The sequence below is a fragment of the Callospermophilus lateralis genome, chromosome 14 (assembly GCF_048772815.1).
Source record: "Callospermophilus lateralis isolate mCalLat2 chromosome 14, mCalLat2.hap1, whole genome shotgun sequence".
NCBI lineage: Eukaryota > Metazoa > Chordata > Mammalia > Rodentia > Sciuridae > Callospermophilus > Callospermophilus lateralis.
The window spans coordinates 36,771,879-36,787,425 of record NC_135318.1 but is presented as its reverse complement, the minus strand read 5'-3'; the positions used below and the strand labels follow the sequence as shown (position 1 = coordinate 36,787,425).

The following is a 15,547-nucleotide window of genomic DNA, read 5'->3' as shown; positions in this document are numbered from 1 at the left end:
ATTGATTCTTCTAAATGCCATGAGCACTCTGGTGATATCTGTATTTTAGAACATAATTTAATACATTTGTAGGAGAGTATTCAAAGCTAATATGCAATGCTTTTGTGCCTGAGAACCCCACAAATGCCTTTATACTGTGGACTTCAGTGCAACTATCTCTAAAAGGAATTGAACCAGATACAGTCTCCTGTAATATACTTACTTTTTAAAAGCAAAATGTATTCTAAACAACAGAATTTGAAACTTTTAAATTTTAGATGCTGGAGATTGAAACAATTTTAAATTGTTGAAAAATATTTGCCCTTCTTCCCAATAGATAACAGATAAATGAGGCTCTGTTATATTTAAAAATCCTTTTGTGTGTATGTGTGTTGTGGGAGTAGGGGAGGTGCTGGAGATTGAACCCAGGACCTTTGCATGCCAGACAAGCACTCTACCAACTGAGTTATATCCCCAGCCCACTAAAAATTCTTTTTTTTCCTTCAGTTTTACCAGGTCAAAAATTTATTATTTGTGAAACATATATTCGTTTTAAAAATCACAGATAATTCTTTTATAATTTGAAACTAGAGCTCTTACAGGATTATAACGAATTATTACAAAATGCTAGAGGGAGGGATAAAACTAAGATTATGGATTTGATTGATTGAAGAGTTGTATGTTTTTAGGTTAATAGATATTACTTTTACCAAAGGTATTATACCATCTTAGACAAAAATAAAATATTCATTAGTTTGATTTATATGTCTCATGCATGGGGAAAATGTATAATAAACTGTCAGAGATGGTTCTGGATTTAAAAAGTGTGTGTGTTTACTGTAGGGTAATTGTGTTAATATGCTCTGCTAGTAGTACTCCCCTCTGAAAGAGAATAATGCTGGCCAGGTTAACTCTTTATATGTACATGGCCAAGATCATTTAGTGTGCCTTTAACAAGAATTCCAGTCCAGTAACTACACATCTCTCCACAAATAATTCTTCCTAAATCTGTCTTTGTTATAGAGTGGACAGATCAGTAGATTTATAACTAGAGAAATGTAGCCAGGTGAGCAGATTCATCCATACATGTATTTCTCCATCAGAGAGGCAACAGCATTTTCTTGAGCTTTATTAGTTCAAGACCAAATTCCAAGGAAAATATAAATGATTGTTTAAAGCCAGTATAAAGTCAACAGGCTTTGAAAGACGAATGCTATCACTCATGCAAAATCAAGTTTGTGGTAAGCACAATAAACAAACACCCATATTGAAAAGTGGCATGTGAGATTTAGAACTAGCTGCCTGGGTTTTGTCTTCCTTTATCAGAAAAGAAAGCAGGTAACCCTAATGGTTGAGTTGTCCTAAATGTTTTGAGGTATGCTCATCAGCTGACAGGTCTTTTCCTTTTATTTGTAATGGTATATAACCCACTCCCCCACACAATTGTAAGTACTTTTATTATATTGGAGCACATATTGTTAAGAATTTATACTAAAATTTACTCCAAATTAAATGCTTTAATATTAATTTTCACCTTAATTGCTTGGATTATAGATCAATAAATAATTTTTAATTTTGAGTGAACGAAACCATTAATATGAGACTTTAAAAATGATACTATGCTGAGAACAGTGGCACCTGCCTTTATTTGTAGGTGCTAAGGAAGCTGAGACAAGAGGAGCTCTTGAATTCAGGAGTTCAAAGCCAGCCTGGGCAATTAGCAAAATAAGAGAAAGAACACAAATGTCTACAAGTATTTAGTTTAAGCCCCATATTAATACTTAATTTTGCTTCTTAAAACTTATGGAAAATGAGCTGGGTTTGGTGGTGCCCTGTCTCCAAAAAAAAAAAAAAAAAGACAAATGTTTGAAAAATGATAACTTTAAAAAAATATTTTTTAGTTGTAGATGGACACAATACCTTTATTTTATTTATTTTTATGTGGTGCTGAGGATCAAACCCAGGGTCTTGGACATCCTAGGTGAGCACTCTATCCCTGAGTCATAACCCCAGCTCCTGAAAAATAACTTTTTAATCCTAATGGTTGAGTTGTCCTAAACGTTTGAGAAAAAAAATATAACTTTTATAAAAAGTGATAAAAAGAGCAGGGAATTTCTCTATTTTTGAAATGAAGCTTCAGATGGTTAACATATTGCTAGTATGTTGTATAGCTGAGAATTTTATTTTGTAAGCCTTATATTCCTGAGACAGTTAATGTGAAGAATGGTATGTATTAAAGATGACTACATAAAAGGGTAAAGGAATAGTTCCTACCATACAATATAATATTACTTGTGAACTATTTTATTTCTTTAGACTGAGGGTTCTACTTATTAGCTAGCTGTGTCAGTTACCTAAGAAATACATGTTCATGAAAGTTCAATTTCTTTGAGTTATAATATACAGGATAATAGTGGCACATGGTACTTTACACTTTTCATGACACATTGCAGAATATTCATCTAATAAAACAGTCTACATTTTAAGTACAATAGGTAATACTACATCTGTTTTGTAGATTGGGAAACTAAGTCTCACAATAAGTGATCTGGCCAAGGTCATATGGCTGAACTGGCCCTGAAACTCAGGAACACATTAAACTAATTTCAAAAATATTATCATTACATAATTTCAAATAATCATCATTATAGGAAACCTGTGTCAGCTTATATCTGCCACAGTCAATAATGACATACCAAAGCACTGTTATGTAGAGGATCAAAAGTTGTAGATGTCACAAGTTTTAAAATCTGTTTGGGGCCTGGGGTTGTAGCTCAGAGATAGAGTGCAGGTAGAGCACTCCTGACCTCTAGCACATGTGAGGACTGGGTTTGATCCTCAGTGCCACATAAAAATAAATACATAAAATAAAGGTATTGTGTCCATCCACAACTAAAAAAAAAATTTTAAATCTGTTTGATTTCTTCTTAAATCATGCAGTTTCATGATTTAAAATTCTGAAACCCAAAGGTAAAGGGTCACTATTAATAAAAATACTTGTACTTGTTATGGTAGAATGATGCAGAGTACAAGGATTCTTAACCAAGAGTCCTTAGATGAGCTTTGGAGGTCTGTGAACCCCTGAAAATACATGCAAATTTATTATCTGAGAATTATATTTGGCAAGTGAGAATCAAGAATTCTGGTAAGTGTAATTATAAAAAGTATTTTTAAAGTATTTACAGGAGCAATTCTAGAGGTTGTATATTTGGGGAAGGATGCTACTCTGGATTGTGGTGGTAATTTAAATGTGCCTATTAAGAATAAGAAGTAAAAGATTATGATAAATTAGAGTTCAGATGTACTGGTCACTTGTGCTATATGCCAGATACAGTTATATATGGTTATAGAATGCATATGCATTACCTCATTTCATCATTATAGCAACTCTGAGGTAAGTTTTATGGCAGTCCTCATTTTTCAGATAAGGAAACAAATGCACAAAAAGGTGAGATGACTTGCCCCAGGTCACATATTTAGTAAACACCAAAACTCAAATCCACTGTCTGGTACGAAATCAGTGTTCTTAACCACTGTTTTGTACTACTTAGAATATGCTTTGAGGAATATTCAAAAGTGCATAGATATGTGGTGCATTTTCCTCTCCTAAAGTGTGAGCAGAAAGTTCTGTAGCAATGTCTGATCAAAAGAGAAGTATGGCCAGGCCTGGTGGCACATGCCTATAATCCCAGCTATTGGGACACTGAAGCAGGAGAACTGCAAGTTCAGGGCTTGCCTGGTCAACTTAGCGAGACCCTGTCTCAAATAAATGAAAAGGGGTGAGGATGTAGCTCAGTGGTAAAGCACTCCTGGGTTCAATCCCTAGCACCACAAACAAAAGAAAAAAAACCCACAAAACAACAACAACAACAACAAAACAAGCAATATGGTCTTCAGGTAGAAATACACTTTTATAATTTTGAAGTGTTTTTCAATAAGTGATAAAACTGATTTGTATAAAACAGAGAGAACAAATAGATATTTTATGTATTATGATGTTTTTTAGCTTAGGAAGGAAAATTATTTCGAAGAGAAAAAAACTTATTACTAGTACTGTGTACTCAGACCCTATTGTATGGAATATAAGATCTTTATTACTATTGATTATTTTAAGAGAACACTGGACTTTTTTTGGCTTAAGTGATGAAAAATACATAAGGAGTCATTTGATTTAGAGATCAAACCCTGAAGGTGACTTAATGGCAGTCCTCACTTTGCAGGTGAGAAAACCAAAGCACAGAAAGGTTAGATGGAAAGGACAATAATGGTGCCCCAGGCATGATTTTTTTTTTTCATATGATCTAGCCACTTACCTTTTTAAATAGGTTTTTCTTTTTAATGGCAATTTTAATAATTATAACCAATTGTATTATATTTTGCTATGTAATATGAATTATTTCTTCTATATAGTGATTAAAACATTTTAAATTAAGAAAGTGGATAAAATAATTGTCACTTCGATGGCTAGCACCTGTGAATGACTTCCTTTACCTGAATGTTTGTTCTCAGTTTCCTACTTGCCTTAAACAAAACAAAATAATTATATACAGCCATCTTAGATTACCATAATTTGGAGAAATATTTGTACTTATGCAGTTGAACTGTTTGATACCATGTTTTGTTTTGTTTAATTCCTATTTATGGCATAAACAGTATTAAACAAAACATCTGTATATGTAAGACAAGGACATAATTTTAAATAGCAAACTTTAAGATCTAATTATTAAAATACATAATCAAACCAACATGATTTATGTTACTGTGAATTATATTGCCATGATGTAGTTTTTAAAATTTTAAAGCAATGATAAGCAGGAAGAAATTGCTCAGGAGTGTTTACCAGTGGGCAACTTCCCTCAGCTACCTCTTTTCCCATTCCCTATCATGGTCTACAAAAAACAGGAAAATTGCCCTTAGATAAGAAAAAGACTACTTATTTCAGGAAAGTCACCCAGGTTCTCTTGTAAGTACAAAGCCTGCTCTATCACTTGCAGTCTTAAAAGCCAGTGCACATTTTAATTTGCAGATGGCATTGATTTCTTGAGATTGACATAACACAGAAACACAAGTGTTCCAAGCCTTAACCCCTCATTAGACAAAACTTTCTAACCAACATGATTTCATTTTTGGCATTCCATTAGAGGTGAAGTATGGCAGCTGTTCAAAGAATGTATCTGAATGTGTATGTATGTGTTTGAGAACAAAGGGCCATACTGAAATTACAAAGTGACTAAAATAGAATTTAGTAACCCCAATTGGAATTTGGCTGGAATTCATGAGGAATTATTATTCTTTATACACTCTGACAGTGAGATTTTTTAACTGAGGGCAGGTGCTCACACTTTGCCAATGATGAGCAGTCCTACAGCAGAGCAAAGAGGGGAAACAGCATTTTTCTAAATGTTTTCTTAGGGTATTAAATAAAAACTACTAAGGTAAGAAGTTCAGTGCTTTACATAGAGAGTAAACTATACAGATCATTTTATTTGTAACCCCATGTGTTAAGAAGGGACACTGTAAAGTAACAATCAATTAGAAAGCGACAGTCAACAAACCAGCATTTAATTTGGTATTTAAAATTAATAATTAAAAATCAAATGGAGCAGTGCTTAAAGTAACTAAGATAATTCATGACAAACACCATTAATTCAAGCTCTAATTATTGGAAATATGATAATTCGACATGGATAACTTAAATGTATCAGTAGAGATAGAATAAGGGAATATGTTAGCAAAGTATTAAATAAGTTTTCAGGGAGCCTCTAAAATTATCTTTAAGAACCTTAAAACTAGTTCTCTATATGCAAAAACTGATTAACTACAAATTTCTTTGAAGTTCTTTCATACATGACCTTATTTGAAGCAATGCATTTGCAAAATTCATGTCAAGAAAATATTTTTGAATTATTTCCCAGATCACTAGTTTGAATAGTCACTCCAGAGATTTGTCTCAATTTCTATTGAAAACCTACGCTTTAATGAAGACATGCTTCTGAAAATAAGGCAATTTTTCTACAATCAGCTTATGAATAGAAAACAAATCTTTGGTTTTTAGTTAAAGTGACAGGAAGGGCTTTGCAAAAAGAAATACTAAATAACCAAAACAATTAAAAAGCTCTTAATAAGCAATGGGAAACTCCAACCCCATCAAGGTCAATAGAGTACCTAAGGCACCTCAGGTGCGGATGATTCAGTCATCTCTGTTTAGAGTTCTAATAATCTATATACATGATTCTGACCATCTGGAGAATGTGAAGTGAAAAGGTAATGTCCAACAAAGATTACTGTGAATTAGAAAGAAGAGAATGATAAGAACTGATAAATGGGAGAGACACTGGAGATCATCTGTTCTACTTCCCATATTTAAATAAGATGAGGAAACTGAGGCCCAGTCAAGAAACAGGTGACACACCAGCTTGCATTTCCAGATTCCTAATCCATTTCTCTTAGGGAAGAATATATTCTAGATTTTAACTTTTAATGCCAAGTAAAACAAGTGTGAATGGTTTCAGAGATGTAAATTTGGAAAAAAAAAAATCTCCATCAAATCCCCAAAGGCAACTTGGAAGTGTATAATACTTTACTGTCTTAATTCCTCTATACCATGTGTCTAGCAACTTAACTAATATGTTAATTGATTTATACAATCCCTTTTGATTCTAACTAAAAGGATGAAAATTAAATGATAAAATTACAGAATATTCCATTCAATACATAAGGCCATGACAATGTGAACCACTATTTCTTGTAAGAAAGAAGACATCCAATCAATACCCAATTCCACGAGAAAATGTCTGTTATCCAATAGACTCTCCACTCTTCAAAGAGGAAGATGATGCTTATATTTTAAAAAATCTCTACAAAGCTCACATACAAGACAGTACATTCTAGATTTGTGACTGATATGAGCATTTAAGGCTGTAAATTTCAAGTATAAATGTTTATAGTGTTCCATTACCCAATCGGTGCGCTAGACAGAGCTTTAAGCATAAATCCTGGAAGTTAACAGAAACCCACCAAAGACATAGAAAGCATAGTTTAGGCAACAGCAAGTTTAAATGTAGGAAAGGCCAGGGAAAAAATTATAGATTAGTATGCTTCTGTAAACTGCATTAGGTGGTTCGTGCTGAAGCTGTGTCTAATACTACTGTGGGTTGCATGGCATTTGGAGTAAGGCAGATCCACAGCAGACCAAACAAGGAAGTTGAATTAGGTAACAATCAGTTAATAAGATGGTTCACCTCTACCACAGTTCTCTGGCCTGTTTCCACAGACAAGATTAGAAATGGCTCCAGTATACCAAGCTTTACAGATGAATCTGTTTCCAACTGTTTTTTTTTTTCTTTTTCTTTTTTTCTTTTTTTTTAAGCAGAGCCTTTCACCTAGGGACTAAACATACTGCCTGCAGATAAACAAGTCAACATTATTTACTACTGGCTTAATGTTATATTGTCAAATGTAATACAGCTGGAGAAAGTGAGTATTTGGAAGCCAGTACTATTTTGTTTAATTTACACTCTAGATGTGTACATAAAAGCTGTGGTTTATAACTTTTGCTATGGTTCCAATATCTATATCTGAAAGGTGATATCAATTTTATTGTGGAAGCAGCTGCTCTATTATAAATTCCATGTAACATGCTTAGATTCTAGGTCTTTCCTCTTTAATACAATTTACTTCCTTGTGGTTTGGTCAGCATACATACTTCTTATTTCATTTGATGTATACAGCCAATGTGGGAATTTTAAAAAAATTACCAGCTAGTTCAGAGAGCTAAATTGAGTCCAGGATTATGGCAAAGTCTGACCCAAAATTTTAATTTGTAATTTCAGCATGTTTCTCATGCAGTTTGGGGAGCATCAAACTAAATCTACAATTGTCAGAAGCCTTGTTACAGTTTAATGCACATTAACTAAAATGTGTACATTTTTAGTGTCATGGTAAATGCAGTTATGACCTTATTACACTTTTGGCATTCTTTAAGAAAGCACATTAAGCTTTAATATAGAAATATTTAGGTTACACTTAACTTGTGCTCAAGTAATAATAAAACATTTGTTCTTTTTTGATCTCATACATTTTTTTCCTCAGGTTTGGCCCATCTCCTGTACGCTTGGAGCGACCTTTGGCTACGTGGCTGGCCTTGTTATTTCACCACTCTGGATATACTGGAATAGAAAGCAACTTACATACAAGAACAATTAATTAGAGCAAAGGGACAAGATATTTCTTTGTGCAGATTCCACAGGGCTGTGCAGAAATGTGTGTGGTCAAAGCCAAGCAGTTCCATTTACAGCACTGTTTTTTTTTTTAATGTAGTTTCAACATGATGTGATTGTAGCTTTTTAAACTATGAAACCCCTGAGAGATTGTACCTTCTAGTTGAAATAAAGTATTTATAATAGATTGTGGCTTCAGATGCTGTTTGCTGCTTCTTAGACCTTTAAGAAACATTCTTAATGAACTTGATAGAATTCTGAGGACAGTTGTTTTTTTCTTTCAAGTTTTAAACTGCTTCTTTATCTATGAGAAGTCTGATAAGCTGTACCATTTCACACACTTTCTGAGAGAAACTGAGTTTCCTTGGCCACTGAAGATGTGTCTCACGTAATCAAACAACAGTTTATACATCTTGATCCTATTCTTTTTTTAACCGTGTGTTTCTTTGGAGTTAAAATGGCTATGATAGCCTCATCAAAAACAGTCTTCAGTCCCTTCTGGGTTAAAGCTGAACATTCCACATAGCAGCATGCTCCTATCTGGGAAGGAGAAAAATACATTACAAATATATAAAATTGTATTCATGCAATTGGTACGACACATCTCATTATAAAGAAAATTGTAAAATATAGCTATGCAACAAGAATGATAAACTCATTATCCATATTTATAATACCAAGAGGTAGCCATACTAGTGTATGTCCTTCCAGATGTTCTTTATGAAAAATTCTTTCATTTATCAAATATTTATGGTTACCTACTATGTGTCAAACACTGTTTGGGTGCTGGAGATACTTCAGTGAACTGAACCAAAAACAATGGTACCCTGCTGTGTGGCACCTACATCTTCCATGGAGTAGAGGCAGACAAAGAAAGGAATATAGAGCAGATGGTGGTAAATGCAGAAAAAACAGAGGGAGGTGGGAGTGCTGAGGATGGCAGTGGTTGGGGAAGGTTCTCAACAGGCCAAGTTTGAGCAGTGAGGCCTATCAAGGGAGTCAGTTCCGGAGAGATGGGCCACAGACACAAAGACTGAGTTGGAAGCAGGCTTGGAGCATTTCAGAACAGTGAGGGAGCCAGAGTAGCAGCAGACTGCATCAGGGAGTGTAAGAGATTCGATTGTAAGAACTTGCATCTGACTCCTAAATGAATTTGAACATTCCTATCTTCAGTGTAATCTGCATTTTTTGGTGAATTTTCTATCAATGTCCTTAGCCTGTTTTTCTATAGGGATATATTTACTTTTCTGATGAATTCGCTTTATACAAGGGGTTCCTATATACTAAAGAAAGTTAATGAATTTTTCTGCTACATACATCAAGTTTGCTGTGTGACTTTTAATTTCTGGTATTTGATAATATTAAATTTTTATGTAGCTAAATTATCAATAACTTAATTTATGACTTTTATCTTTATGGTACATTTAGAAATTCTTTCTTCCTGCATGAGTGCAAAATTAAATATAAGGAATTCCTAAAATGATTTGTTAGTGACACCATTTACATTTTTTTCTTTGAGAAAAAATTGTCCCCCAGAAAGTTTTCCTGCTTTCTTTTGCCTCCTAATAGTACATTTTCAAAGGCCTTATTAGATTCTGTTTCCACAGAAGTCCTATTTAAAGTCACAATATTTAAAAAATAGAATCCAATAATGGTAGGACTGACTGGAAAAAAAAGCAAACCTAGCTTCAGGATGAGGAAGAATGTAAGTTAAAAGGCTTATGTATGTTATATATTTTTTAGAAATCGGGACATAATTTTATGATTGTAGCCACAGATTTAAATTGGCTTTCTCTGTCACTCTACCACCTAACTCCAGAGTCTTAACTGGAAACAGTCTGATCTGGCACAGTTCAGATGTTTAAGTAATTATCAGGGGCTTGAAGTCTCAGCACGGGCTTCTGATGCCTCTTCCTGTGTGCCTTTTAAAGAAAATACTGGGGCTGGGGATGTGGCTCAAGCCGTAGCACGCTCGCCTGGCGTGCGTGGGCCCGGGTTCGATCCTCAGCACCACATACAAACAAAGATGTTGTGTCCGCCGAGAACTAAAAAATAAATATTAAAAAATTCTCTCTCTCTTTCTCCCTCCCCGACTCTCTTTCTCTCCCACTCTCTCTTTAAAAAAAAAAAAAAAAAAGAAAATACTGTAAGCAGGGTAGCATACATAGAAGAGCGCCCTGAAGTCAGGCTTTGGAGTGAAACCTGACTCTGCCACTACTGCTGTGGGGCCTTGAGCAAATTCCCTGCCATCTCCAAGCCTCTGCTTTCTCTTTACAACAGGGGGAACAGTCAAACCTGGCTCGCTGAGTTGGCACAAGGGATAAACAAGATCATACATGTCAATCAATCAGCAGAGGAACCAGCATACCGTAAATGCTAGTTAAGAGTTAGCTTTTACTATGATCTTTACAGTTATTTCTAAATTCTGCAAATATTCCATTACCTCTTTTGCTAGTTTCTGTCCTTGTTCCACACATATAGGTTTTTCTTTCATATCATTCAGTCTTGCTAAAGTTTTGGGGTCATCTCGGAGATCAATCTAGTTAAGAAAAATCAATAATGTCCCACAATATTACAAGTCTTTAAAGAGAAATCAATGGATATAGTCCCATTTGATCCCCCTATACCCCCCAAAAAATCAATCAATCAATAAAAGAACTGAACTTTTAAAAACTACCAATATAATTGTTTTTATTTGGCACTACTTTTTCCAAAAATAAGAAATGACTTATTAACTTGCAACTGAGATAAACACACACATATTATTTGGAAACCTTGGAGTATTTGAGAGCAACCCCCAAACATTGGTAAAATCAAAGGAGACATACCTGAGTTCCTATTAATAAAAAGGGTACATTTGGTGCATATTCCTTAAGTTCTGGTACCCATTCCTCTTTTACATTTTGAAATGAGGCTGGGTTTACCACAGAGAAGCATATGAGGAAGACATCAGTCATTGGATAAGATAAAGGCCTCAGACGATCATAGTCTTCCTACGGAAAAGAAAGACAAAACTCACTGTTCACATTTACATGTCTACAGTCCACAATGAGATGTATATCAGATCCCATGGCCAATGAAACAAGTCAGGCGTACTCCATAGATGCAATGTTTGGCACTCTACATAAAGCAAGATAGTTCCACTTGTTTTTGTTATTTCTCTTTTTTAAATTATTTTTTATATATTTGTTTTTTTAATTGTAGTTGATCACAATACCTTTACTTTATTTATTTATTTTTATGTGGTGCTGAGGATCAAACCCAGGGCCTCACAAGTGCTAGGTAAGGAGTGCTCTTTAATTTTTTTTATTATAGTTTTTTTTTTTTTTTAAGTTGTTTCTCTTTTTGAAGTCCTGAAAACCAGTGGGGTAATGTTATGAGAGTATCATTAAAAGATTCAATGAAAAAAGAAAATTCATTTTGATTACTAAAATTGTCACTGGGAACCTTTTTAACTAGAAAGTCTACACAGAGAATTGAGGAGAACTAGACACTGAATATCATAATTTAATAACATATCCTGAATATTTACTTATACATCAAGTACTGATCAATAGGGTCTTTCATAGATTACTTAATCCTTGTAACAACTGTATAACACAAGTACCCTTATTTTTTTTATCCTTTTGTATAAGTGGAGACACAGAAGGTAAGTAACTTGTTTTAATGATATACAGCCATAAGTAAAGGAACTGGGATTCAAACCCTAGCAGGTTTGACTCCAGAGTCTCATCTTATCTATACACCTCCAATGAGACCTGCAATTTTTGCTTTCTATGTAGTTTTCATAATTGTGTGTGTGTGTGTGTGTGTGTGTGTGAAGAGAATTTAAAGAGAAATATACACTGTAAATCCTAAAAGCCTCCCTTTTCTCCCCAACTTTCATAACCTTTCCTAATTTTTTTTCATGTATATCCATCCAATTCTTTTTCTAAGCATATATATACCTGCAACTCTATATGTTCAGTCATCTGGACATAAACTAGATCACGCAGCACATGTTATACATATCTCCCTTGCTGAGTCTATCTTGGAGATCTCTCCAAACAGACCATCACATTGTTTTAAACTGCTGCTGCTTAGTTATCTTTCTGGAAGGATTTTTAGTCTCTGTCATAAAAGGCAGTGAATATCCCATTTTGCACAGACTGTTCTGTGTGGCACAAAATTCTGCTTTTACATTCTAATGAGGGAACAGAATCAGAATTCCACTTTTTTCATTGGTAGACTCACATTTGGTTTCAAGGAAACTTTTTGGCCTAGGACACCTGCCCTCTTAAATGACCTACTTAAGTACAAAACAGCACAAACATAAAACTAAGAAAACATTAAAATATTTTCCACTCAGTGTTTAGCAGTACTATTTCCCTCATAGGACAGTTTTTATTTCATATTATCATCTGATAATTCTTACTATAATTTTCAACTCAAGCATACAATAATCCCCGTGTATCTGTGGGAGACTGTTTCCAGGTCCCTGATGATCAAACGTTCAAGTTCCTTAAACAAAATAGCATAGTATTTGCATATAACCTCCACAATCTTCCCATATACTTTAAATGATCTCTAGATTGCTTATAATACTCAGTACAATTCAAACACTGTGCAAATAATTGTTATACTGTACTGCTTAGGGAATAATGACAGGGGAAAAGGTCTGCATATGTGCAGTACAGATTCTTTTACCCCCAAATATTTTCAATCCTCTGTTGGTTGAATCTGCAGACATGAAACCTACAGATATGAGGGGCTAACTGTATTCATCTTAAACTCTTGGAGGTTAACCCTTACGTTTTATTGCAAAGGTTTACACCTATATCCTGGAGTCGTGGGTACTGAAACATTTCTCAGGTGATGGCTATCTTGTGACAATGGAGAAATGCCCTCCCCAAGCTTCTACACCCTTTATTTTTAAAGTGAAGGTCTCTAGTTGGTTTTTACTAAAGCTGTTCCCTGGTGTTAAGGCATTATTAATGAAGAGATCAAGTAGAATGGGTATGGGACACATCACACCTCAGTCAGTTACTATGAAAGAACTAGTATCAAAAAACATAACATGTTTTAAACTCCAGTTTGAGTGGCAAGTAGTATGATCAGGTGTAATGAATATACTTTTTACACGCTACTGTCTATTTCAAACTACAAATCCATAAAAGAATCAAAAGAACGGTATTTAGTCTCAGCATCCTACCCAGCAATCCTGTGATTGGCCTGGTCCTAGAATGGGATGTTCTCATTAAACATCACTCCTTGTCCATTTTTAGATTTCCAATTTTCACAGAAACAGAAATGGGGGTACTATCCCATAGGATTGTGAGGGAATCAATGAAATAATACAACTTTATAAAGCACTCAGCATCTCCCATGGCATATGAAAGAATCTGTTAATGCTTTAACAAAAATTCTTTACCCAATGGCAAGCTGACTCTCCCATTTCTCTGCAAATCCACGCAGGGTTCCAGAGTCCCATGCCTTCTCAGCTTTGTATCTCCCTCCAACCCCAGAAGAAACTCCTTTACTGAGAAATAAAAATTTTTACCTTCCCAACAAAACACACAAACTAAGGTCTCTTGAAGACAGTAAAATTTTCAGATTAATAAAAAGAGAATGATATGGATTGACTGTACTAATTAGTCATTTTGGAATTCAACAGCTTTAAGATGACCTAAAACATATCCAAGGAAGATTCATATTTTTCAAGAATGCCAAATTATGTGCTGGGGCTGTAGCTCAGTGGCAGAGTGCTTGCCTACCATGTGTGAGGCACTGGATTCGATCCTTAGCACCACATAAAATAAATAAAATAAAGGCACTCTCTATCTACAACTACAAATTAAAAAAAAAAAAAAAAAAGAATGCCAAATTAGGTTTTTAATGAAATTTTTACTTTTGAAGCAAGTTTACCTCATGAGGGAAACAGAATTGGGCACTCTCTTCTCTAGGAGGCTAGGACAAGAAACTTCAAAAAGCTAAATTCAAAGTTCCCTAGGAATTAATACTTAATAATATTAATCCAAATATTCCACAGAACATAAGTATATTTCATAAATTCCTCTCCAAACCACAATGAACCCCAATTTTCCTGGCTGAGAAACATGTGGGCACAAAGGGTGGCGGGGGGCAATTAGGCCAACCATTTCCAGGGATCTGCTAATTTGCAGATTTGTTAAAATAATTAAATGTGAAGAACTGGGGTTATAAACAAAACCAAAAAACACGTTTAGGGGGCTGGGGATGTGGCTCAAGCGGTAGCGCGCTCGCCTGGCGTGCGTGCAGCCCGGGTTTGATCCTCAGCACCACATACAAACAGGGATGTTGTGTCCGCCAATAACTAAAAAATGGATATTGAAAATTCTCTCTCTCTCTCTCTCTCTCTCTCTCTCTCTCTCTCTCTCTCCTCTCTCTTCAAAAAAAAAAAACAAAAACAAACAAACAAAAAACCACGTTTAGAACTCTTTGGAAAGAAACGTTACTTCCTAAGTCTGAGTTACCTAAATGAACTCCTTCTGCCTGTCACCTCCAGCTAAATAACTGGCAGTTATTATAGGAATAAAACCTTTCTGCTTCTATCCAGCCTAAGTAATTAGAAGTCTAATAATAGACAGCAAATTTTAAAAAATAAATTATCCCCTGTGCATACTGTACCAGCATCATAGAAAGTTGTTTCTACTCACTGCTCCATATCTTGAGTGAACTTAATGTGGAATGTTAGATTTGGAAATAAATAGGTGGAAGCTTATAGAATCATTTTGAGCTATGTCTTTTAAATCTGATAACACAAAAAGATTTAAAATGGAGGAACTGCCCTTACTTTTAAAATGACTACTTATCAAAGTCATAACTTCTCCCAGCCAACTCTCCAGTGTCCTCCTAATTAACAAACCAATTAGATATTTTAGTTCTAATTTAAAAAGTAGGTATTTAAACATTTAACTAGAACATTCTTAGGAGTACATAAAAGAATATTAAAGACAACTGTCTGACATCGAAACCATGAAAAAAAAAATAGTGTGGTCACTGTGTTTACTGGCCACTTAGTTAATTCTTTAGCTCCTTTCTTCTTCAAGTAGCAGAGGTATGAGTTCCGGTAGCTCAGTGATGAGGCTCTGCAATATTGTCAAGAATCCTCCATCTGTGACGATGACAACCATAACCCTTAAAAAATCACATACCACTAGACAAAAATCATAGACAAGGAACCAAAGAAATACACTCTGACAGGAAACAAAAAGATCTCCAGGAACAACAGAAAAACACAGCAGATGCCCATGAATCATGACCCCTATTTACGTATGGCTAGCCAGCAGGGCCCATGAGTGTGTTTATGCCCAATTCATGAGGATTTGAGC

At 34.8% G+C, this 15,547-nt stretch overlaps 2 protein-coding genes across 2 annotated transcripts in view; one reads left to right on the top strand and one right to left on the bottom strand.

Moving 5' to 3' along the window:
* Pigf (phosphatidylinositol glycan anchor biosynthesis class F) overlaps positions 1–8,385 on the top strand; it is a 34,131-nt gene extending 25,746 nt beyond the window's left edge. The window contains exon 6 of the mRNA XM_076833055.1: positions 8,071–8,385. Coding sequence (XP_076689170.1) covers positions 8,071–8,184 — 114 coding nt within the window. The 3' untranslated portion in view covers positions 8,185–8,385. The remainder of the gene's footprint in view (positions 1–8,070) is intronic.
* Positions 5,444–15,547, bottom strand: part of Rhoq (ras homolog family member Q) — a 36,081-nt gene continuing 25,977 nt past the window's right edge. The window contains exons 3-5 of the mRNA XM_076833057.2: positions 11,027–11,191; positions 10,642–10,737; positions 5,444–8,738 (exon numbers count right to left, since the gene is read on the bottom strand). Of these exons, the coding sequence (XP_076689172.1) occupies positions 8,583–8,738; positions 10,642–10,737; positions 11,027–11,191 (417 nt within the window). The 3' untranslated portion in view covers positions 5,444–8,582. The remainder of the gene's footprint in view (positions 8,739–10,641; positions 10,738–11,026; positions 11,192–15,547) is intronic.